This window comes from Hemiscyllium ocellatum, chromosome 25 (assembly GCF_020745735.1).
Source record: "Hemiscyllium ocellatum isolate sHemOce1 chromosome 25, sHemOce1.pat.X.cur, whole genome shotgun sequence".
Lineage (NCBI taxonomy): Eukaryota > Metazoa > Chordata > Chondrichthyes > Orectolobiformes > Hemiscylliidae > Hemiscyllium > Hemiscyllium ocellatum.
The window spans coordinates 26,928,055-26,950,921 of record NC_083425.1 but is presented as its reverse complement, the minus strand read 5'-3'; the positions used below and the strand labels follow the sequence as shown (position 1 = coordinate 26,950,921).

Here is a 22,867-nt window from a genome sequence, read left to right as displayed (position 1 = left end):
GAATGGCCGCTCAGCACTGATGAGTTTTAACCTCTTCCCTTAGCTACAGGCATATAAAGGGTTACAAATGGCTAATTGTTTATTACAGAACAATGCAGGTCTAACTATGATAGATGGTTTAACAATATTAAAAAGGCTAACAACACTACTGGTCTAACAACGTTGATTAGTTGAACAATTGAAACAGGTGGCATCCTGTTCATAGTAGCAAGTGGTCAGAGACTATCAATAATAAATAGTTTGGACATCTTCTCTGCAGGGTTATTGTTTTAGCTGGAGTTCTCATGAGGAGAGAGGCCACTCTGGGGACACATCAGTGGATGCGGTGGTACAACCGCATTTGTCACTGAGAGAATCCAATTAGCGGGTCATTTAACTAAATTGTTTCCTCTGGTCAGGAAATTGGCTTTCATAGCCAATTCCCGTGAATGGCTTCAGCAAATTAGCTTGTATATCTCCTATAAGCAGGGAAAATGGTTTCCACAATCAAAATGGTTTCCCTTCTCCCACAGAAAGCATCATTAGTAAGTTTACAGAAGACATGAAAATTGGTGGTATTGTTAATAGTGAAGAGGATGATCTCAGGCTACTGTCTGATATTGGTCAGCTGGTAAAATTGGCAGAGCAATGGCAGATTAGAATTCAATCCAATTGTGCAAGGTGATGCATTTTGAGAGGTCTAAAAAGGGAATAATATATGCATGTTATGGTAGGTCCTTAGGGAGTACTGAAGAACTAAGGGAGAAAATGAGGACTGCAGGTGCTGTAGATCAGAGTCCAAAAAGTTTGGTCCTGGAAAAGCACAGCCGATCAGGCAGCATCCGAGGATAGCGAAGAGCTTATGCTTGAAACGTCGACTCTCCTGCTCCTTTGATGCTGCCTGATCGGCTGTCCTTTTCCAGTGCCATACTTTTTGACTCTGAAGAACAAAGGGACCTTGGTGTACAACTCCATAGATTCCTGAAGGTATCAGCACAGGTAGACAGGGTGGTTAAAGAGGTATATGCCTTCATTAGCCAGGACAAAGAATCTAGGAGCAAGAAAGTCTCATTATTAATTTATAAAATATTGGTCAGGCCACAGTTGGTATACCATGTGCAGTCTAGGCGCCATATGATCAGAGGAATGTGATTGGCAGGAGTAAGTAGTTTAGAGGAGATCTGAGGAAAACTTTTTTTCACCCAGACAGTGGTTGATATATGGAACATGTTGTCTGAGAGTGTGGTGGAGGCAAATACTCTCTCAATGTTTATGAGGCATCTGGATGAGTACATAAAATGCCAGGGCATAGTAAACTACGGACCAAATGCAGGTAAATGAAATTAGTGTCGTTTGGTGTTTGTTGGTTGGCAAAGACATGGTAGGCTGAAGGGCCTATTTCCATGCTGGATGACACTATGACTCTAACTTCTTTTCCTATATATCCTTGGACTTTGCTTAGGCACAGTATATTTTTGAGAAACAACATCATCTAAAAGCTTACTGTTAGTTTCCAAATATTCCCCTTAGCTGTACAACAGCACCATTTCCTTCAACCAGTGCACTATATCAGACTGCTGTCTGACATCCAATTCTGGATATGTAGAAATTTCCCCCAGTTAAATATTAGGAGTGTTAATTGTATAAATTACATTTGAGTGTCTTCTGATGAAGGTGGTAGCATTAGAAACTTTGTGAAGGCACTTAGGACTCTGGTGACATTGTCCCTATCTCAGAAACAGGAGTCAGGGTTCAAATCCCCCCTGCTCCAGAGATGAGTAATAACATCTCTGAACATGTTTATTAGAATTATTGACATGAAAGCCCTTGTGATACAATGGTATTGTCCCTACCTCTGAGCCAAGAGGCCTGTGTTCAAGTCACACCTACTCTAGGTGTGCCTAATACCATTTCTGAATGGACTGATTAGAAAATATCGACATTTCTAATGTTCCAGTTTGTTAATAAATCTACGCTACGTAAAGGTTGGCTTCTGGACGATTTACAAACAGCTGGTTGTAAGAGGTTTAACTTGGTAACTGGGAATTATTGTTTAAAGGTGAAAGAAAAGAGGTGTCAGTCTTAACTCCGTTTGGATTTATTAACCAAATGAAATACAACTGATATGACTCCAAACCTTACAATCTCCACTTGTGGTCACTTAAACTTAGGTTTTCTAATAAGAGGGAAGACCAAACCATAGATTGTCACCCCACATTTAATTCCCGAGCTATCAATTCTATTCCCCTGCCTGGTAAGTGACTGAGACTGAGCCAGATTGTTTGCAACACTGGTGTTAAACTTGAGCTTGAAATTATCTTCCAACTATACACCTCTACTATGATGAACACCACCTGTCCCCCATCTCCATAACATTGCCTGACAACACATTTAACAATTTTCAATCCATGGCCTTCTAGGGAACAGCATTTCACAGTTTACATCTCTTACTGATATTATTCATAGTGGCAAAAGCTTAAATCCTTCACTTTGGAACTTAAGCCCATAGCGTTTTGCTATTTAGCCTTGGCTATATAAATGTGACTCAATAACATTGAAAGGATTAATTCTGTACTTTAAATATATTTTATACGTTATCCCTTCTTTTCCTTTTTATGTTAGCTAGCCTTCGTGCTGAAAAGATCTCTATAGCTGCTACTACAAAGAAGCATGAAGCTAGGATTGTACATTTGAACTCTCTGGTAATGCAGCTCACACAACAGGTAATGTACTACAATAATCTGGATAATTCATACAGAAACCTATTGTGAAATTGCCTCCAAACAGCCAGACAGATCTTTTCACCTGCCATGGCTAAAATTTACGAGCTAGTCTGAATCATCAGCTGAAAGAATAAGACTGTCCATTCTTGCTGATTCAGTAAAATAGTTTGTCAAAGCCCAATTAATACAGACAATTCAAGACAACTTGCATCTCCACGAGGTTGCAGAAAAGGTAATGGCAGAAGTACATATTTTTTAGTTTAAGTATGACAGATTTGAAATTGCTGACTATAGTCAAAGATAGAATTCATCATGGTGAATATAATTGTCAATGATTTTCTACTTTTATGAACATCCTGTGAAACTAAATTACAGAACCATTTACCACGGAAAAAAAAATGAATGAACCTGCACATGTGTAGTATATTTTAGGAAACAAGGATATTCCAAAATGCTTTCCAGTCAGTAAAATAATAATAATTGTGTTGTAAAGTACCCATAGTCTTACCAACCCATAGGGCTGCTCTCCCATCGGAGAGAGACAATTGGCTCTGGTTTACATGAGGGTCACGATGCTTCAGGTGTGGGGAGAGGTTGAGAAAGACGGTCCTTCATGGCATCCTCACTTGGTTCAGGAATTAATCCCATGCTGTTGGTGTCACTATGCATTGCCAGCTAGCCTCCAGCCAGTTGAGCTAACTGGCTCCCAAAAAGGTAAAGGTCTAAGCTGTCAATTAGGGATACACAACTGGTGGTGGCTTAACCTTTGGGTCTCCGCGGCATAGGCAAGGGCAGAGGTTGAGAAGGAGCATCCTCCATGGTAACCTCAGCTGGTTTAGGGAATTAAACCCATACTGTTGGCATCAGTCTGCATTGCAAACCAGCCGATCAGCTAACTGAACTAACATTTGCAGCACGTTCCACATCCAAACTATCTGCTGCATGAAATGATTTTCCTTCTGTTGCTCTTGTGTTTTTTTGCTAATCACTTTGAACTGTGTTTTCTGTCAATGGAACAATTTCTCCTTGTCCTTTCACCTTCAATGTTTTGTATACAATAACCCTTAATTCTCACCAGTCCTTGTACCTGTCACATAGAAACACTTCATTCTTCCATACAAACTTCACACTTTCCTGCAGTAAATTGCAAGCCTGTCCTTGCCCTCTTGAGTTTTATTGCTATACTCCTCACATATCGCAATATTTTCAAGTGTTATGCCATCAGCTTGGTAGCTATTATTCATAGGTGAGTCTTGAAGAATATTGTTTGGCTATTGAACTGCAGAAGCATTACATCTGCATTTTATTTAACTCTTTTATATGCATTCCCAACAGGATCACTCATTAATTTCTCTTCTAATCCAGAGGACACTGCTACCAAGTGGTGCAGGCTAGCCAAAATAATCTTGTTTGGATACAGACCAGAGATTGAATATGAAATTTTTCTGGGCTGTAAGAGACAGTTATTCACTGCTTAAATTTTCAGAGTCTTTGTGGGAAATATGATGTGTGTTCTATCACAGTCCTAGAGTTAAGATTACATAAATGACTCTTGCTTGTTTTCATGGGTGTTAATCTCTATACACCCTAAAAATTGGCAACAGTTTCTGTTAGCATGTAGCCCCGCCATGAACTGAAACCTGAGTGTTGCACTCTTTAAAATTTTGTGCGTGTAGATCAGTTTTAATAATTGATTCCTAGAGAATACTGAATGTCCTCTAAATCTTTAATGAGTTTAGAGAATGAAAATTATCGCCAGGGCATTGTATTTTCTTCAGGCTAAACTACAGCTGCCACTACTCCACGTCAGAAACATGCCAAGTTTTGAGGTGATGGTCCTTTAATTAATATGCAACGGGGCTTCCATCTATCTCCAGGAGGAAGCTCTGCCTCATAGAGCTGCTGGAAATGGAAAGCCAGTTGCTAAGCACATTGGCACCACCAACTGGAATAGTGGCCACGGCCCATGCTCCAGATCAGGATAGTGTTCTGTAATAGATCTGGACATGCAGATGGAACTGTCACTGGGCCCAGACTGACAGGGCCCAGCAAGGAGAAGTTGCAGACTTGTACACAGAAAGAGGCAACCACAACCCATCAACTAGTCAGTGACCCTAAGGTTAAACCAGCCTTCATGCACATTGAACACTGGACTCTCCCACAGCCCATTAAATCTGAGGAGCAGTGGGATGAGGTTCTTAATTGGGTATTATTTGCTCATGTAATTGGAGCATGTCATTTGCTTCAATGGGGCCATGGTTGGGTACTCACCCAACACAGCTGTTTGTAAAATCACAGTGGGAACAGGGTTGGGTAGGTCAGCAATAGAAGGGCTTACAGCCTGAATGGCATGCTGCCCTAATTTACTGATGCACCCACCTGTTTTCCTGCACACAGTTGTCATAAAATTCAGTCAATTATGTACTGGTATAAAGCTGTAAATTGTTTTCTAGTATAATGTGTAGAATTTGAAAATATAAACTTCATGGCTTACTATCTATGCTGACAATTGTTAACTGTTCTTCAATTATGATAAAAACCATATGCAACATAAGAAGCTTCTCACTGCCAGTTGAAAATAAGATTACAAGAGAACCTTATGCTCTGATTTAACATCTATTTAAATGGGAGTCTGAAATTAACCTCTTTTTTACCTGGAATTCTGTTATGTTTCTGTTTCTTCACAGTTACGTCAGAAGCAGGTTGAAATTGACCAATTGCGATATGAGTTAACTAGTCAACAACAGCGAACAAGTGCAGAAATTGTGAGGTTAAATGAGCGAATTGCTGAACTAGAATTACAGTTGGTTGAAGCACACAAAGAGGCAGATGAATACTTTAAGGGGAACCTTCAACAAAATGCAGAAGCTGTGGCTTTAGGAAATGAGGTAATGAGTTAAATTCTGTCTCTAAATCCCAAAATAAACAGGTTTCATTTTTGAGACCTTTTTTCCTGTTAGTCCATGTTTCTAAAGCCTCTCTTCTGTCATCCAGCTCAATGTGACGGCATGCACGGTTTCCATTCTTTTCTATCCAGTTGTAGTCAGAAGATTATCTACAGTGGCTCCTTCCTATTTCTCATCCACATGCTGGCTCTTGGCAACATCAAGTATAAACCCAACTGCTGGTACACCTGTACAATGATGATGTGAAGCTCAGCTTCACCATTCACTCTCAACTTCTTCACTCTATGTGAATTTTCATGATCCTAGTGTGATAACCAGTCTTGAATGAAACTTCCTCTGGTTATTTATTGAGGAGACAAAAGTAGTTGTTTTGTGTTCCTGTCAAAACTTTCACTCCTTAGCTATCAACTCTGTTCAGTCCCTCTGTCATTTTCTAAAGTTCAACCAGACCAGGTCGAGCCCTGGCATGCTATCTGGTGTTGAGCTCCTGCACATGTATCAATCAGACTACTTTCCTGATCAAGAATGCTTCTGTCCATCCTCAGGTAATCCTGTTCAACTTCTGGTTCAACTTATCTACCAAAACCCTTATCCGTGCATTTGGTACTTCTGGACTTGACTATTTTAATGTTTTCCTGGCTGACATTCCTTATTCCACACTCCATGAATTAGAATACATTCAAAGGATCCCATTGCTATCTGATCTGCATTGGTCCAACATTACCACGGTTTTTAAATCCTGCTTTTTAAATCTCTCCACACCTCAACTTTCAATCCTCCAGAATTCATGTACCTCTTTATTTCTGGCCTTTCGTCCTGATTTTAATTACACATTAATCACCAATTGTTGTTGATCATATGTTCAGTTACTGATGTCCTAACCTCTGGGATTCCTTCCCCAAACCGCTCCACCTTCTTACTAGCCTCTTCTTTTAAGGATCTCCTTAATCAAAATGTGTTCATCTGCTGTAATATATTTTGTGCGGCATGGTATCAAATTTTGTTTGATGACATTCCCCTGAAGTGCCTTGGAATGTTTACTGCATTAAAGGTGTTATATCAAATGCAAACTGTTGGCTGGGATCAAAAAACAAATGACTTCAACAGAAGAGTTATTGAAGTAATCCTTGACTCTGTCAAAATATTCCTGAAGTGTCAGCAATGAGGAGAATGGGCATTTCCTGTTTCTGAAAAAATATGCTTTGACTTCACTTAGTATCTGCCATAAAATTGATGTAGTTTCTGACAAATAGTCCTCTCTTGTCAAATTATTAATCCTAGCTAGAAGTACTTGTGCATGTAAGATGTATCTCCTTAGGTAGAACCACAAACTACAGTATATGTTGGTTTTTGGATTGTATGTTGTGTTGAAAATGTTCTGAGGACAGGTTTTATGATATTTATGCAAAAGAAACTATTAATAATGTTGAAGTTAAAAATCTCACACCATCAGGTTATGGTCCAACAGGTTTATTTGAAAGTATTAGCTTTCGGAGTACTGCTCCTTCATCAGATAGCTGTGGAGCAGGATTATAAGACAGAGAATGTATCGCAAAAGATCGCAGTGTCATGCAACTGAAAACAATCTATGGAACAAACCTAAACATCTACCAACCACTGGGTTATGAAGGAGCAGTGCTTCAAAACATTATACTTCCAAACAAAACTGTTGGACTATAACCTGGTGTTGTGATTTTTAACTTTGTCCACCACAGTCCAACACCAGCACTTCTACATAATAATTTTGAAAGGAATGAAACGAAAAACTGATGTCAAAATTAATCTTTCCAGGTTTCAGCTCTGAAACTGGATTTGGTGAGTGGCTGTACTCCAGTTGTGGTTGAACAGGTAAATATTTACTTTATAGCCATTATTCACAGGACATCTAGTCATGAATAAATCCTTTACACCTAGATTTCTCTTTGAGGGTTTAATCTGTAAACATTTTCCTTCACTGGCCTAGTTTAATATGCTATTGCCCATGGAGAAGAATTGATACACTGCATAATAGGTATTGACCCTGTATATGCATTCAAACAAAACACTGCAGTGTTATTGTACATAGTCCAATTTAGAATTTCAAAACCATAATGTGTGTGTGTGTAGCACATTTGAATCTTTGTTAATACGCAGAAAAAGGAGTTAAATGTTTGAAACTGTCAAAATAATTTTTTCATTCAAACTTCTCCCAAAGGCCTTCAAAATCTTAAAAAATAATTGGACTTGTATTGGTTTTGGATTTCAATAAACTTGACAATATCGGGGCATTATTAATATGAATATCTAGTACACAGTGCATTTTAAAAAAAATTGAAATCCATTTTCTGGTAGATAACAAACATTCTCCTATCAAATCAATTACTTGAATTTAGTTCAGTTTGAAGGAATGTGAACCTATACGTAGATCCTATGAGCCCCTTACTTGTTAAGTTTGAATCAAGTGTGTTTTTACCAGAGTGCACTTATTTGGATTAATTTTACAATTCATTGGTTTGTTATCGACTTATATTAATGAATATGCAACATAGCAACAGAGTTAAAAGTTCCTGTTTAAAAAAAAAACTTTTCAACATTCTTCATTGCTTCCTTCCAATATAAATGCTACAGATCCTGGGGCTACCTGTTAACTGGGCTTTCTTGCAGCAACATACCGGATTGACACATTTCTCTCTCTATGCACTAAATCAAATTTAATTTATCAAATAATAGTCATACAGCACCAAAAGAGGCCTTTTTGTTAATGGAGCCTATGCTGACCACTTAAAAGACCATCAATTCTTCCTACTGTCTGCTGTTTCCCCATTGCCCTTCAGTTTTTCCTTTCCAAGTGTCAATTCTATTTTTGAAAATTATAATTGAATCTGCTTTGATCAGTAAATCTGAAAAGAGAGTTGTAGCTTTATTTACCATGACCATGCTCTAATATAACATGTGTGACATGTAAATAGTATGTACATACTGTACATGTGCAGTATAAAAAATGTGCATAAAAGTCTTGGCCACAAACAGGCAGTAATTCATCATGCTAAATGTTTGAAGCATTTTAACAAGTGTGACGGGAGTCATTGTATGTAGCTAACTTGTTTTGTAAATTGGTTACCGAATGTGACTCTTTGAATACAGGCTACCATTTTTGATCTCCTATTTACGTCCTCTGTTAAACACACTGAAGTTCAGTGATAGGTTTACGCTAACTGGTGAAGACAATGCCACCAAAAATGACAAGTTGTCACTAGTTCACTAGTGCAATCAATGAGCATCCTTTTCTAATGCAGTATAAATTGTTGCTCCGTTTGAAATTTGGCATTTTTGTGTCTGTCCTGAAGAATTCAGGATGAAAAGCTTTAACAGCATGTCTCTTTTTTTTTAAGCAATACAACGGAGAGAGGCTGATAGTGCAGAAGAAAGGGTGGATTAAATTACAAAAGGGTAAATTTCATGGGTAATACTAAAAGGAGTGCTAATGCAACAAGTAAAGAGGCAAAAGCTATATGTCAAGGAGATGTGAACGGCAGGATCCTAAAAGCTGAAAAAAGAAAGTTATATCCTTGTGCTTTGAAACATTTTAGAAGCAATTAAGTCATCAAAATTGTCAGGAACGACACTTAAATCTTTGTTGTTTTTATCCCATCAAATGCTTATTATGCTAGCTTCAGGAGTGAGTTGGTGATTACTCATTGGTTTCTCTTCTCCAGACTCAAGTCATCAAGGAGCTTCAGTCAGAAATTCTGCAACTACGACAACAACTGGTTCACTCAAAATTGGTTAACAGTCCTTCGAAGCAGCAAAGCTCTACCGTGTCTGTTTTGCAAGGCAAACTAAAGCAGGCAGCTCGCTACATCAGTCAGCTATCCCGTGACAAACAGCAATTGATTGAGATGGGGAACCGACTCCGTGCAGAACTGGTTAGATCTAAATTAGATGGTATGTTACCAGTCATATCACTCATGGTTTTCAGGTTTAAAAGAATTGTATTTTATACAAAAGCATGCTATAAATTCAGTAAATACAGTAGAATGTCAATGTCATAGTTCAGTTCTAATTAGAGATATATATTTTCTGCACCTCATTGCCATTTACATCCTAAGATCATGTTTTCATTATTTTGTAGATACTGTTAAATTCAATTATTTAACTACATCTTTCACTTGCAGTTTGTCAGCACTCTGTGGCTGTTGGCCACTCAGCTCCTCCTGCACAGTCTCCCAGAGAGCTAGCACAGGAAGTGCAGAATCGTCTGTCCACTTTGGAGCACTTACAATACCAACTCACTACACAGGTAATGATCATCTTAGTGTATGTAATACTTCTCAAGCTCTTACTCAAAGTGCCTCTCAAAGTGCACTGTGCATTTTATCATAAAAATATTTTGTGTTAAATTAAATTTTCTTCTTTTCTCTTGCTTTTAAGGATAGTTTTGCCTAATCTTTAGGTTTGCTAGACACCCACAACTGATAACTGTGCAATGCAATTTCTACCAATATTGTTGGAAAGAGAAAAATTGTTTGCTGGGTGCCTTTGCTTCTTCACTGTGACTAGAGTAACATTTAGATTTTGGTTTCTTTTTATATTTTGTTAATTCCATCATTAGTTCACTGCTGAACTTCTTTTTGGATTCTTAACTATAGAGGAGTGTTGTATGATTTCAGGAGTTGCAGTATGCACAGCTGAAACAAGTTCCCATTACAGTACAGCAGTATTCATCGGAGAGTGAAAATGGCCAGAATGCCCAGGATAAGAAGACTGAAACAAAAGAACATACCAAGAATGTGGTAAGATGCTGGATGTCACAAAGCTGGTCTTTTTTTTTTCTAAAAGCTGTTCCTTTTCTTTCAGCGGGGCCAATATCAGGCTGGGCTCCAAAAAAGTTGGGTTTTTTGTTTATACGTAAACAGATGAGTCTTTAGGCCAAAGCTTTTATATTTTTTGAAGTAACCTGTATAAATCAATGGGGTGTAGCCAGCTAGCTAGCTAGCTGAGCAGTTCAGTCCAGAACTAGTTCGGGAGTTCAGCTGTGGGCTGTGTGGAAACAGGCTGGTAGACTCTCTCTCCTTCTGCCCTTCTAACTTCAACCTGTAACCCCTTGTTTCATTTTTCCCTGTGTTTAATGGGTTTGGTTATCGGGACTGTTGTGTATATTCTGAACAACATAATTCAGTCTAGTTTGGATAGGCTGAGCTCTGTAGGGGTTCTTTATGTTTCATTGTGTAATTTTGTGAACAAATTTTTGTCTGTTTTAAAACCTGGTAGTCAACCAAGCTAACTTACTCTGGGTAACTTTCACTGTACACTTACCAAAACAAGTTGCAAAGTTATGGTCTGGCTGCCTGTTTAAGAGTGTTTTGAGTGGTCTGACCTAGTCCATAACAGAGTAAGGGCTCTTTGCAGGATTTTAAACAGTGAGTGGTAGGTGCTAGTGTCTTTATTTTGAATGTTGATTTGGTTGGGTAAATGAAGCTTGGGTTAATAATGACTCTTTCAGTCACCAAATGGTTCTGGATGTGACTTTGGAAGTTTTGCAGAAGGTGAATAAGACCAAGCTGCAGGAATTAGCAGAGACGCTGGGATTGGAGCTGCTTCCTTTTGTGAGGAAAGGAGAGATAATTACAGCAGTAGCTCAGCATTTAGACTTGCTGGAGAAACCATCAGAATTTGTAAAGATGGGAAGAATTCAGTTGCAAATGAAGCAGCTTGAGTTAGAGGCAAGAGATCGGGAACGGGCAACAGAAATGAAACAATTTGAGTTATGGTTAAAGGCAGAAAGAAAATGAATAAAGGGCTTTAGCAGAGAAGAAAGAAAAAGAGAGAGAGAGAGAGTTTGAACTTCAAAAATGTCACTTAAAAAGGAAAGTCAGCTGAAAAGGAAGAAGATGAAGGCTGAAGGCAAGTCTAGTGAGGAAGAGAGTGGGGATGAGCCAACCCATGGTGGGCGAAAGGCTGATGAGAAACTGTTTAAGTATGTTCAAGCTTTGCCTACATTTGATGAGAAGGATGTGGAAGCCTTTTTCGTCTCATTTTAAAAGTGGCTAAACAAATGCAATGGCCAGTGGCAATGTGGGTTTTCTTGGACCCAAACAAAACTTGTAGGTATGGCTAGTGAGGTATTTGCACCCCTTTCAGAGGAGGTATCTGGAGAGTATGAGGAGGTGAAAAAACCCATATTAAGTGCATATGAGCTTTTACCAGAAGCCTACAGACAACATTTCAGGAATCTAAGGAGGGACCCTGGTCAAACCTGTAATGAGTTTGAAAGGATTAAACTGAGTAACTTTGATGGACGATACAAGTTTTAAAAATAGAGCGTAATTATTTTGGAGGAATTCGAAAATTCACTGCCTGTGGAAGAGCAGAGTGTTAAAATGGCAAGGTTAGCAGCGGAAGTGGCCGATGAATATGAGCTGGACCATAAAACACAGTTTGACTTCCTCAATCAATTTCACTCCACGAGGGATAGAAATTGGAGCAAAGAGAAATCCTCACATGGAAAAGGAAAGATCGATCTCTGTGAAGATCATGAGGAGAACTTACCAAAGGGTAAAAAGGAAACCCATGAAGGGGACAAAGAAGTTAAAAAGCTCCGGCATTTACATTGTAATAAAGTGGGACGCACAAAATCAGTGTTGTAGGCTAGGAGAAAGCCAGATGTAGGAAAACAGGCAAGCCTGGGAGTTTTGTTGGACTAGTAACAAAAGGCACAAGGAAAGTTAGACAACTGCCCCAGAGTGTATAAGTTGACCAGAGGTTAGTTAAGGAGGAAGTGCCAGATCTGCTTAAAAATTATACATGCAAGGGCAAAGTTTATTCACACAGGCAAGATGTAGCAGGCAAAGAAGTTACAATATTAAGAAATCCTCTCAGTCTGTGATGTTGAAGGATGAGGAGATATGTACTCCTGAAAAGGCCTATTGCCAGAAAAGGTACTGGTAACAGGAATTCATGGTGAGACAAAAAAAGTGCTCAATTATGTAAAGTGAGGCTGGAGTATCCAGAGAAGTGTGAAGAATTTGTGGTAGGAGTACTGGACAAACTCTCAACTCCAGGAATACAGTTGCAATGATATAGATTATTCACCAATAGGTGTGCTGCCTACTCTAGTTGAAAAGTCAGTGGAGATGCAGGCAACTGAAGAAATGAAGGATGTTTATCCAGGAATTTTCTCTGATTGTGTGGTCACAAGATCATCAAGGCACAAGCTGGAGCAGGAGAGATCAAAGGACACCGATAAGGAAGCTGATCTAGCTTGATCAGGGACTTTTGTTGATCAGGTAAGTGGGACAGATCAGGAGCAAATAGGTAAACATGCAAGTATGTTTTAGCTCTGCTAAGTTTATTGGATTACAGCGGAAAGATGAGAACTTAAAGTAGTTATATCAAGGGACGGCACAGTGGCTCAGTGGTTAGCACTGCTGCCTCACAGCAGCATGAACCAAGGTTCGATTCCATCCTCAGGCGACTGTCTGTGTGGAGTTTGCACATTCTCCCTGTGTCTGCGTGGGTTTCCTCCGGGTGCTCCGGTTTCCTCCCACAATCCAAAGATGTGCAGGTTAGGTGAATTGGCCATGCTAAATTGCCCATAGTGTAAGGTGAAGGGGTAAATGTAGGGGAATGGGTCTGGGTGGGTTACTCTTCAGAGGGTCGGTGTGGACTTGTGGTCCAAAGGGCCTGTTTACTGTAGGTAATCTAATCTAATCTAAAAGCATATACAGAGGAGAGTGAATGCATCCCTGTGTGTAATTACTTAACAAATGACGTCTTAATGAGGAAATGGAGAACATCACACATTCAAGCAGATGAGAAATGGGCAGAAGCTCATCAATTATTTTTCCAGTAATGCATAGAAAGAAGTGGTGCATGAGCGATCACTTGGAGGTCATTTAGAGATGAGGAAAACACAGGCTAAAATACAAAGACACATTTACTGACCTGGACTATGCAATTTTGCCAGATGTGTCATACATTTCAGCTAATTGGGAAACCACAGGCAGTAATAAAACCTGCACCTTTAATACCTATTCCAACCCTTCAGAGTCTTGATTGATTGCGTAGGTCCCCTACCTTGAACAAAAAGTGGGAATAAGTACTTATTAACAATAATGGATATATCGACTAGATTTCCAGAGGAAATCCCATTATGAAATATCACAGCTAAAAGGGTTGGAGAAGAATTAATCACGCTTTTACTACAATAGAGATCCAGTCAGATCATGGATCAAACTTGACATCCAAACTATTCAAGGAGGTGATGGATAACTTGGGAATAAAGCAATTCAAACCTACTGTGTACCATTCAGACTCACAGGGAGTGCTAGAAAGGTGGCATCAAACACTAAAGACCATGTTGAGGGCTTTGGTCAGGACTATCCAGATGATTAGAATAAGGGAGTTCTGTTTGTGCTTTTTGCAATCAAAGATGCACCGAATGAATCAACCAGATTCAGTTCTTTTGAATTAATTGTTGGGCATGAAGTAAGTGGACTGTTAAAATTGATTAAGGAGGAATTAATAAGTCAGAATTCAGAGACCAGCCATTTGGACTATGTGTCAAATTGTAGAGAACGATTAAATTGAGCTAGAGAGTTGGCTAAACAGCATTCAAAAATATTACAGCAGGTAATGAAATAGGAAGCTGATAAGAAATAAAAAATTTGCACTTTTACATTTGGGGATAAGGTATTAGTGTTACTTCCAGTAACAGGTGAACCTTTAAAAGCCAGGTGTAGTGAACCGTATCAAATCAAGAGAAAATCGAGTGAAGTGAACTACTTGATAAGGACTCCAGACAGGAAGAAATCTCAGAGTGTGACATGTGAATATACCCAAAAGGTATTTTGACAGGGAAGGAAGGCAAGAGGAGAAGGTATTACAGCACAGGAGGAAGAACCAAGTTTGGAGGATTCTGAATTGGATATTCCTGAAATCAAATTGGACAATGAGGAAGTTGTCAAAAATTTGGATAAGTTATTGAGTTACCTACCACAATAAAATCAAAATGATCTGAAAAAATTATTACTATCAAATGGGGGGATATGCGGAAGTAAACTGGGAAGTACTAACCTAATTGTGCATGATGTAGATATAGAAGGTGCTGTTCCGCTTAAGCAACATCCGTGTAGGTATATCCCTCTAAAGTTGGCACAGGTTCAGAAGGAGATACAGCACATGTTCCAAGATGGCATAATCCAAGTGAGTTACAGTGACTGAAGCTCACCCATAGTCATGGTGCCAAAGACAGATGGAACCCAACAGTTTTGTGGACTATCGCAAAGACACTGCCGTTACAAAGACTGATGCATATCCAATTTCACAGTTGGAGGACTATGTCAAAAAGGTGGGACAAGCAGCTTACATTTCTAAGTTGGACTTGCTCAGAGGCTACTGGCAGATAACTTCAGAGACTTCACTAATAAGGTCATTGCCGGTTACCCAACTGTGTTGTTTACAGATGTAGGTTTGCTCGCTGAGCTGGAAGTTCAATTTTTCAGATGTTTCTCACCATACTAGGTAACATCTTCAGTGAGCCTGTGGACAAAGCACTGCTGATGATTCCTGCTTTCTATTTATATGTTTGGTTTATGGGGGGTTGGTGCTGTCATTTCCTGTGCTGATGTCATTTCCTGTTCTTTTTCCCAGGGGGTGGCAAATCAGGTCCAAGTCAATGTGTTTGTTGATCGAGTTCTGGTTGGAATGCCATGTTTCCAGGAATTCTTATGCTTGTCTCTGTTTCACTTGTCCTAAGATCGTTGTGTTGTCCTTCCTCATCTGTATGTAAGGATACTAGTAGGAATGAGTCATGTCTTTTTGTGGCTAGTTTTTGTTCATGTATCCTGGTCGCTAGTTTTCTGCCTGTTTGTCCACTGTAGGGTTTGTTACAGTCCTTACATGGTATTTTGTAAATTACACGTTACTCAGACCCCTTGGCATCATGGTAGCCCACATGCCCACCAACACACTAAAACAGCTAATGAACTTGAAAGACCCATGTGTCTATCTGTAGCTGCAACTCATTGGTCACATTTACCAAACCTCATTTTGCCAGATATATGTACAGTAACCCTAATTTAGAATTCACTACTTTGCTTATGCTGAATCCACCTTACTACTTCTTACTGAAGTGCTATCTGTCTCTTCCAATAGTCTATGCACCCTCATATCCCATTATTAGTCCCAAGTTAGTTTAAAGCAAAAACAGAAATTTCTGAAGAAATTCAGCAGGTCTAGCATCATCTGTAGAGAAAGCAGAGTTAACATTTCAAGTCCAATGACCCTTTTTCAAAATGTCCAATTTAGTTTAAAGCCACCTAAATAGTACTTGTAAATCACCCTGTAGGTAAATTGGGTATGGCTCTATTTTTGTACTCTGCCTGACCTATAAAAGGTCCCTTCTTCCCCCAGAGCTGTTCCCTGCATCATAAAAATCAAACAAACTCTCATCTGGCATCATCTCTCCAACCATATGTTTCCATATTCATTTACACCAAGTGTTGGAAGTAATCCACAGATCATTACCTTTTGAGGGTTTGCTTGCTAATTTCTGATCTAGTTCCTTAAATCCTTGAGTCCAGGATTATCTTCCTCTTCCAATCTATATGAACAGTTATTTGGCAACACAAAACTAGAGCATTGCCAGAAAAAAATGCTCCATTTTGTTGAAGTATTTCATTTTGCACCCATCACAAAGATTCACAACAATAAGCAATGTAATGGATATATAATTAGTTTGCAAGTGGACTCCAGTTGAGGCATTACAAGTCTGGTGTATTCTCCATGGAAACAACCCTTACAATCAGAAACCACTTCTCAAACAAACAATCAGCACTCTCTTCTCATACATTATAAAAAGTTGTTTTCCCTTTTATGTTGTTATTTCATGGGCATTATTTGGATCAGTGACAAAATACATTAGCATTTCTTGTGAATTGTGATAAATGATGAAAAAGTTTGAACGAATGTGTCCTTGTTTTCATGATACTCACTCTGTTTGCTGATATCAGTGTGGACCATCATTGCTGGCAGTTCCCCCATCCCCCACAGGATGCTCTTTCAAGCCATTCAAGTGGAGTGGCATGGTGGCTCAGTGGTTAGCACTGCAGCCTCACAGCACCAGGGACTTGGGTTTGATTCCTGCCTTGGACAACTGTGTGTGGAGTTTGCATGTTCTCCCCGTGTCTGTGTGGGATTCCTCCGGCTGCTCCGGTTTCCTTCCACAATCTAAAGATGTGCAGGTCAGGTGAATTGGCCAGGCTAAATTGCTCATAGTGTAAGGTACATTAGTCAGGGATAAATTTAGATTAGGGCAATGGGTCTGGGTGGGTTACCATTCAGAGGGGCAGTGTGGACTTGTTGGGCCGAAGGGCCTGTTTCCATACTGGAGAGAATCTAATCATGTGACATTGTTTATCTGTTACCATAGAGACAACAGATCATCCTGGATTCACATCTGTGGACAGAAATTCCTGAATGTTTGTCTAATTATCAAATTTCCTGTAACCTATTCTCTTTCAGCCTTCATGCCTTGTGTACAGCTGAGCACTCCCCAGATAAAAGGGAAGACTGCACTCTGGGGATTCTAACAATGTGTATCAAACAATTTTTTTTTCAAACTGCCTGTTGATCATCTATTCCTTTTCTGCTTACATATTCCTAAATTGTAGGATGACCATACCTATAAATATGTGTTCAGAAAGCTCTCACCTCAACCACAATGACACTAATGGCTGCTTGATGTCTGAAACAGAGAGCTTATATCACTGCAGGTGCATATGTGGTTATCTCGGACACAGGAAATTCCCATATGGAACAGGACGTGCACTGGATCTGCCAGGCTATGTTAGACAATATTTACTTCCTGTAAAGAGTCACCTCCCATCCATTTCTCGTCTTCTGTTGTCACTTAAATGTAGGGAGGTTATTTGAAATCCTTAGGGAAAAAATTGAAATTTTTAGTATGCCAACTCTTTAGACTAACTTGCTAACTTTGGAGAAAGGGAGACAAAGATACAGTACTCACCTGCGAATCAAATCACAGCCTCCCTGTAAAATCACAGTTTACAATTCCAACCCCCCTGCCCAAGTTTGGTAATCCTGAGAATTGCCATGATGTACAAAATGGGTTCATATTATTTTGGAAGTACAAAAGATAGAGTACAGTAAATCTGAAATAGTACTTCACCACGAATGATAAACATCACAGCACATGCATTCAAACTACAATAATTGCTCAAATTTAGGACTAATTTCAGTGTAATTCTGCACATGTAAAATATGTTGATACATGGAGTGGATTTCCTTACTGTTAGTGCAAGGGAAATCTCCAAATATTTTAAAAAGCAATAGACTCCTTTGGAAGTGTAAGTTAAATTGGATTTCCTCATCCATATCCATTTTGTGCTGCTATTTTGCCTACAAATAGAACATCATTACCATATTAGCCAATAGATGGCATCATACATCAACCTCATTCCAGGAAACTCGCCTCTTGAAACACCAGGGGTCCCTGGAATCCACTGATGCTCTTTATGACTGTCATTTTTGTGGGATGTCTCTCACACCAATAGGTTTTTGTTGGTAATTTGAATGCAACATGCACGGTTGTCTGAATATTTACAGCAGTTGTTAGATTATGCATCACATGCACAGTTAGTGAGTAGGACACACTGCTTGTAATGTGAAGGTGAAGAATTACCCTTCAGTGTCACAGGAGACTTTTATTCTAAACATTCTGCATGGTTGAGACCAGAGGCTCGCCAAGTGAGAAAATCCATGGCTGATCTCCCTCAGGGATCTTGCTATCCTGCTCAGCTAAATAATAGCTTTGACATTATTATTCAATCTGCTTTAACTTTTTTTGATCTATAAAGTAACAAAACATTAAAGTCTGGGAGAAATTTCTCCACAATATGGAATGGCCTCCTTCTGTGCTCCATTATTTTACATGCCCTGCCTCCGTGCTCTCCCTCACACCAGCACCCATCCTGTCACTGTTGAAAGTTAGTTGGTATCAGTGTCCGTTTGATTCAGGATTGGAAAATATACTGACAATTATGTGGATATTGGGTTGGAGAAGATTTAGCTCAATTATGATTACCACCATGCCTTTCCACGAATGAATATCTCGACTCATGCATAAAAGAATGGATACTTCAATGAAATAAGAATAAAACCCAACACTCCTCAAGCAACCCAGTCAGAAGTCAAAATCTTCAAGACAAGAGGGAGGAGGAAGGGGGATAATTGGCAGAAAGAAAAAGAAAAATTTGCAAATCTGTGCATGTCTGTTAGAAGCAATTCTTGCATTCTGGCAATTGACTACTTTTGTTAGGTATTTCTGTTGTGTGATCTGAAAGCTAAATTGTACAGGAAAGATAATATTTAAAAGATTGTTTGATAGCTCACTGAGTTTATTCAAAAAATAGCTGAGCCAAACATACCAGTAAAAGTATCATGTTCAATGTCAAATGTGATGAGTTAATTGATCTTTAATTAATGTAAGAGTAGGAGCTACACAATTAGCATCATCAATCCTGGTTTATGGACTTGAGAAGGATAAGAGTGAATGATGCCCGTCACTGATTAGTATTATTATTCTGCTGGAAATACACAACTATGGACATAGATGTGGACAAAATTAAGCATGCTTTTAGTATTCCAATGATCCGTTAGCCAGTCAAAACTTAAATGTGGATGATAAATATTACTCATTTGTGGCTATTGTTGCTCGTAGAATTATACTCGAGCAAAAAGATGATATCTTCAACAGAAAGAAAGAGTTGATTAAAATGTGTAAATGATTAACAAAAGCAGGTGTGGTTAATTCTGTCAACTAATTCTGCATTGTATGTTTCTTTATTCTGCTCTGATTTTCAGAATCCAGCTGTACCATCAACAGGAAAAACTATGAATGGCAAAGCAAATGAAACAGTCATCTCAGTGACTAGCCAGTCACATCTACTTGTACCAGAACCAAGTCAATCACAACCAATGATGCATGATCCATCTAGCCCATTGGAACTAATAATGTCATCATATGGAGCTAACAGTTCTATTCAAGATATTTGGCAGATGCTAGAGGGAGGATCCAGCCCTTCCATATCTACTCCGCAGAACAACAGTGAACCAGGTAATGGTGGGATGGGAGGAATGAGGAGAAGTACAGAGTGTTTGTTTATTTTATTTGCTTAATGAGGAAAATGGAGTAGGACAAAGGAGATTCCATAGGGACGTGGTTGCAAAGGGAAGAAGGATTCCCCAATGGAGCTTTATCCATACAAGGTCTTCAAGAAACATTTATTTTCCTTCAGCCTGAGCCAGCTTGTAGGTTGGATACCATCTGCATTTTACGAAGGAGTTGTTCACAGAAATTTCTTGTGACCAGAAGTACAGTTACAAAGCAGGACAATGTGAAAGTGCCATGGCTCTGAATTTCATTGCATTGGAATCCTTCCAGACCAGAACAGATGTCATCTCCAAATTCACAATACATTACGACCCAAGGGGGGGGGGGGGGGCAGGGTCACTGGTGTACTTTGTCAGGAGAGCAGAATCCATGCAGCAAGCAGAAAGTACAAGTGGTTTTACAAGGTTAATTGCTTTCCTTCTGGTGGGAACCATTGAATGTACCTTTGTGGGCATTGTAGCTAAATGTTAAGTTACCACAAGTGTACCAAGTGTTGCATCAAGGATGTCCAACAAAACTGAAGTCAGTGGGAATCCAGAGGTAAACTCTCTGCTGATTGGAAACACACCTGAAACAAAGAAAGAGGGTTGTGATTGTTGGAGTTCAATGTGCTTGCCCCAACCATCTTCTTTTGCTCAATCAGTTACTTTCCCTGTGTCATAAGGTCAAAACTGGAGACATTCACAGATGACTGGACAATGTTCAACACCAGTCACTATTCCTCGATACTGAAGCAGCCCATGTCTAAATTCAACAAGATCTGGACAAGATCTCGGCTTGGGCTAACAAAAGGCAAATAACATTCACATTACACATATGACAGACAAGAACCATTTCCAACAACAGAGAATCTAACCTTTGGCTCCCTGGCATTCAGTGATGTTACCAACACTGAATCCCCCATGATCAATATTCTGTGGGTTACCATTGACCAGAAATTAAACTGGACTAGTCATATGAATACTTTGGCTACAAGAGCAGATCAGAGGTTAGTAATAACAGTTCACTTTCTGACTGTTGAGAACCTGTCCCCTGTCCACAAAACGTAACTAAGGAGTGTGATGGTATATTCCCCACTTGCCTGGGTGAGCACAGCTCCAGCAATACTGGATAAACTTGATACCATACAGAAGAAAGCAGCCTGTTTGATCGGCATAACCATAAACATTCTGTCCTTTTATCACTGATGCTTGTAACAGCAGTTTACATAATCTACCAATATGCACCATAGAAATTGGTTAATACTGCTGCCTTACAGTGCCAGGGACCCAGGTTCAACTCCACCATCAGGTGATGGTCTGTGTGGAGTTTTCATTTTCTTCCCATGCTTGTGTGGATTTCTTCCAGGTGCTTTGGTTTCCTTCCACCGTCCAAAGATGTGCAGGTTAGGTGGATTAGGCAGACTAAATTGCCCAGCAGTGTCTAGGAATGTGTAGGTTAGGTGGACTTACCATGGGAAATGCAGGGTTGCAGGAATAGGATGAGATGCTATTTAGAACATTGGTGTGAACTCGATGGGCCAAATTACTTGCTTCCATACTGTAAGGATTCTATGATTCTGAATTCACCAACACTCCAAGACAGCACCTTCCAAACCCATGATAATCTAGAAGAACATGGTCAGTAGATAAATGAGAACACCCACCACCTGCAACTTCCCCTCCAAGCCACCCACCATCCTGATTTGGAAATATATTGCCATCCCTTCATTATCACTGGGTCAAAATCCTGGAACTGCCTTTTTAACGGCTGTAATCTACACCAATGGTCTGCAGCAATTCAAGATGGCAGGTCATCACCACTTTCTCATGGTCAGCTAGGGATGGGCAATAAATGCTGGCCATCCAGGAACACTCAAATCTTGTAAGTGATTCTTTAACTTTAAAAGAAAGTTGAGGGCAATGCTTCATTCCCTCCAATGCTTGTGCACCCTATTGGATGAGAGGGTGCCCGCTGCATGACCACGGGATCCATAACATCTAGCTCTTGACTCTGGTGTACATGTGCACAACACATAGCCAGCATGTGTTTAAAGAGGGCCGTGCTACTACACGAAGCATCATAATGCAAGCTATTAAGTACTTCAGCAGTTCTACTACTGCTTGAACTGCAGGAGCATACCGGAGTCTGTGTCCCAGTACTTCATGATCTGCTGTATGCAGCACAATCTAGCCATCATTAGGACACAGCAGTTTCTAACAGGGATAAGGCAAGCAAGCTCAAGAGCAAGAGAAAAAGCACAAGAAACGGGAGAGGCAATCAACACATTCCCTTTCTGACCATACCATTCATGATCACCTCAATTCCATTTTGCTAAACAGCAGTCAAATCTCCATTGTATAACAATCACACACCATGTCCCATACCTTCCCATTTCTTGCTTCCTGTATCTGTGCCCTCAGATTGCTATGGATATCAGTGCTCAATGGACCAAGCAAGCTCTTGCAGTGGTTCATCAATCTGTTCTCCCACATGTGGCTAGATTGCTGACATGCAGTTCCTCAGGACTGGCAACATTTCATCAGAGCATCAACCACTGTATTCTCTCAGGATGACTGCATCCATCCTCCCAATACAGCCATTTTGTCAGTGACTTTGCTGTTGTCTGTCAGTCAACCAGCCAGCGCACACTGCTTCTGCCCATGGCTGAAGTGATGCCATCTGAAGTCGGGCATACAAGGTGTGGAGTGATGCAAGAACATCACATAAGGATATCTGTAGACTCCTCCATTGAAAACTGTCAGTTTTTCTATAGCATTGCTGTAGCCAATGAAGCAGTACCGGAACACGCAAAGAAACCCACAAGAATGACTGCAGGAGAATGCAAAATGGTAATGAAATGATTTTTGTATGAAATACTGTTTGGATTGTTGAAATGGTGGTCTTCAGGTGTTGTTTATTTCACTACTGTGCCCTCTTGAAGTATCTCCTCTATGCAGGTGAGGATATAAGGATGTGCCTGTCCTCTGCTGCTCGTTCCATTTATACGCTACTCTATACTATGAGAGTTCACTAAGTGATTCCAATGCTTTTGAGTCCTTATTATCATAAGTGTGTGCAAGTGGTGAGATGTCACTTTGAGTCTT

At 39.7% G+C, this 22,867-nt stretch overlaps 1 protein-coding gene across 10 annotated transcripts in view; it reads left to right on the top strand.

Annotated features, from left to right (window-relative positions):
- Window positions 1-22,867, top strand: part of ccdc57 (coiled-coil domain containing 57) — a 176,995-nt gene that overhangs the window by 138,076 nt on the left and 16,052 nt on the right. For all 10 annotated transcript variants that reach the window (XM_060844955.1, XM_060844956.1, XM_060844961.1 and 7 more), the window contains 7 exons: window positions 2,602-2,702; window positions 5,390-5,590; window positions 7,400-7,456; window positions 9,304-9,532; window positions 9,763-9,887; window positions 10,258-10,380; window positions 19,472-19,724. In XM_060844955.1, coding sequence (XP_060700938.1) covers window positions 2,602-2,702; window positions 5,390-5,590; window positions 7,400-7,456; window positions 9,304-9,532; window positions 9,763-9,887; window positions 10,258-10,380; window positions 19,472-19,724 — 1,089 coding nt within the window. The remainder of the gene's footprint in view (window positions 1-2,601; window positions 2,703-5,389; window positions 5,591-7,399; window positions 7,457-9,303; window positions 9,533-9,762; window positions 9,888-10,257; window positions 10,381-19,471; window positions 19,725-22,867) is intronic.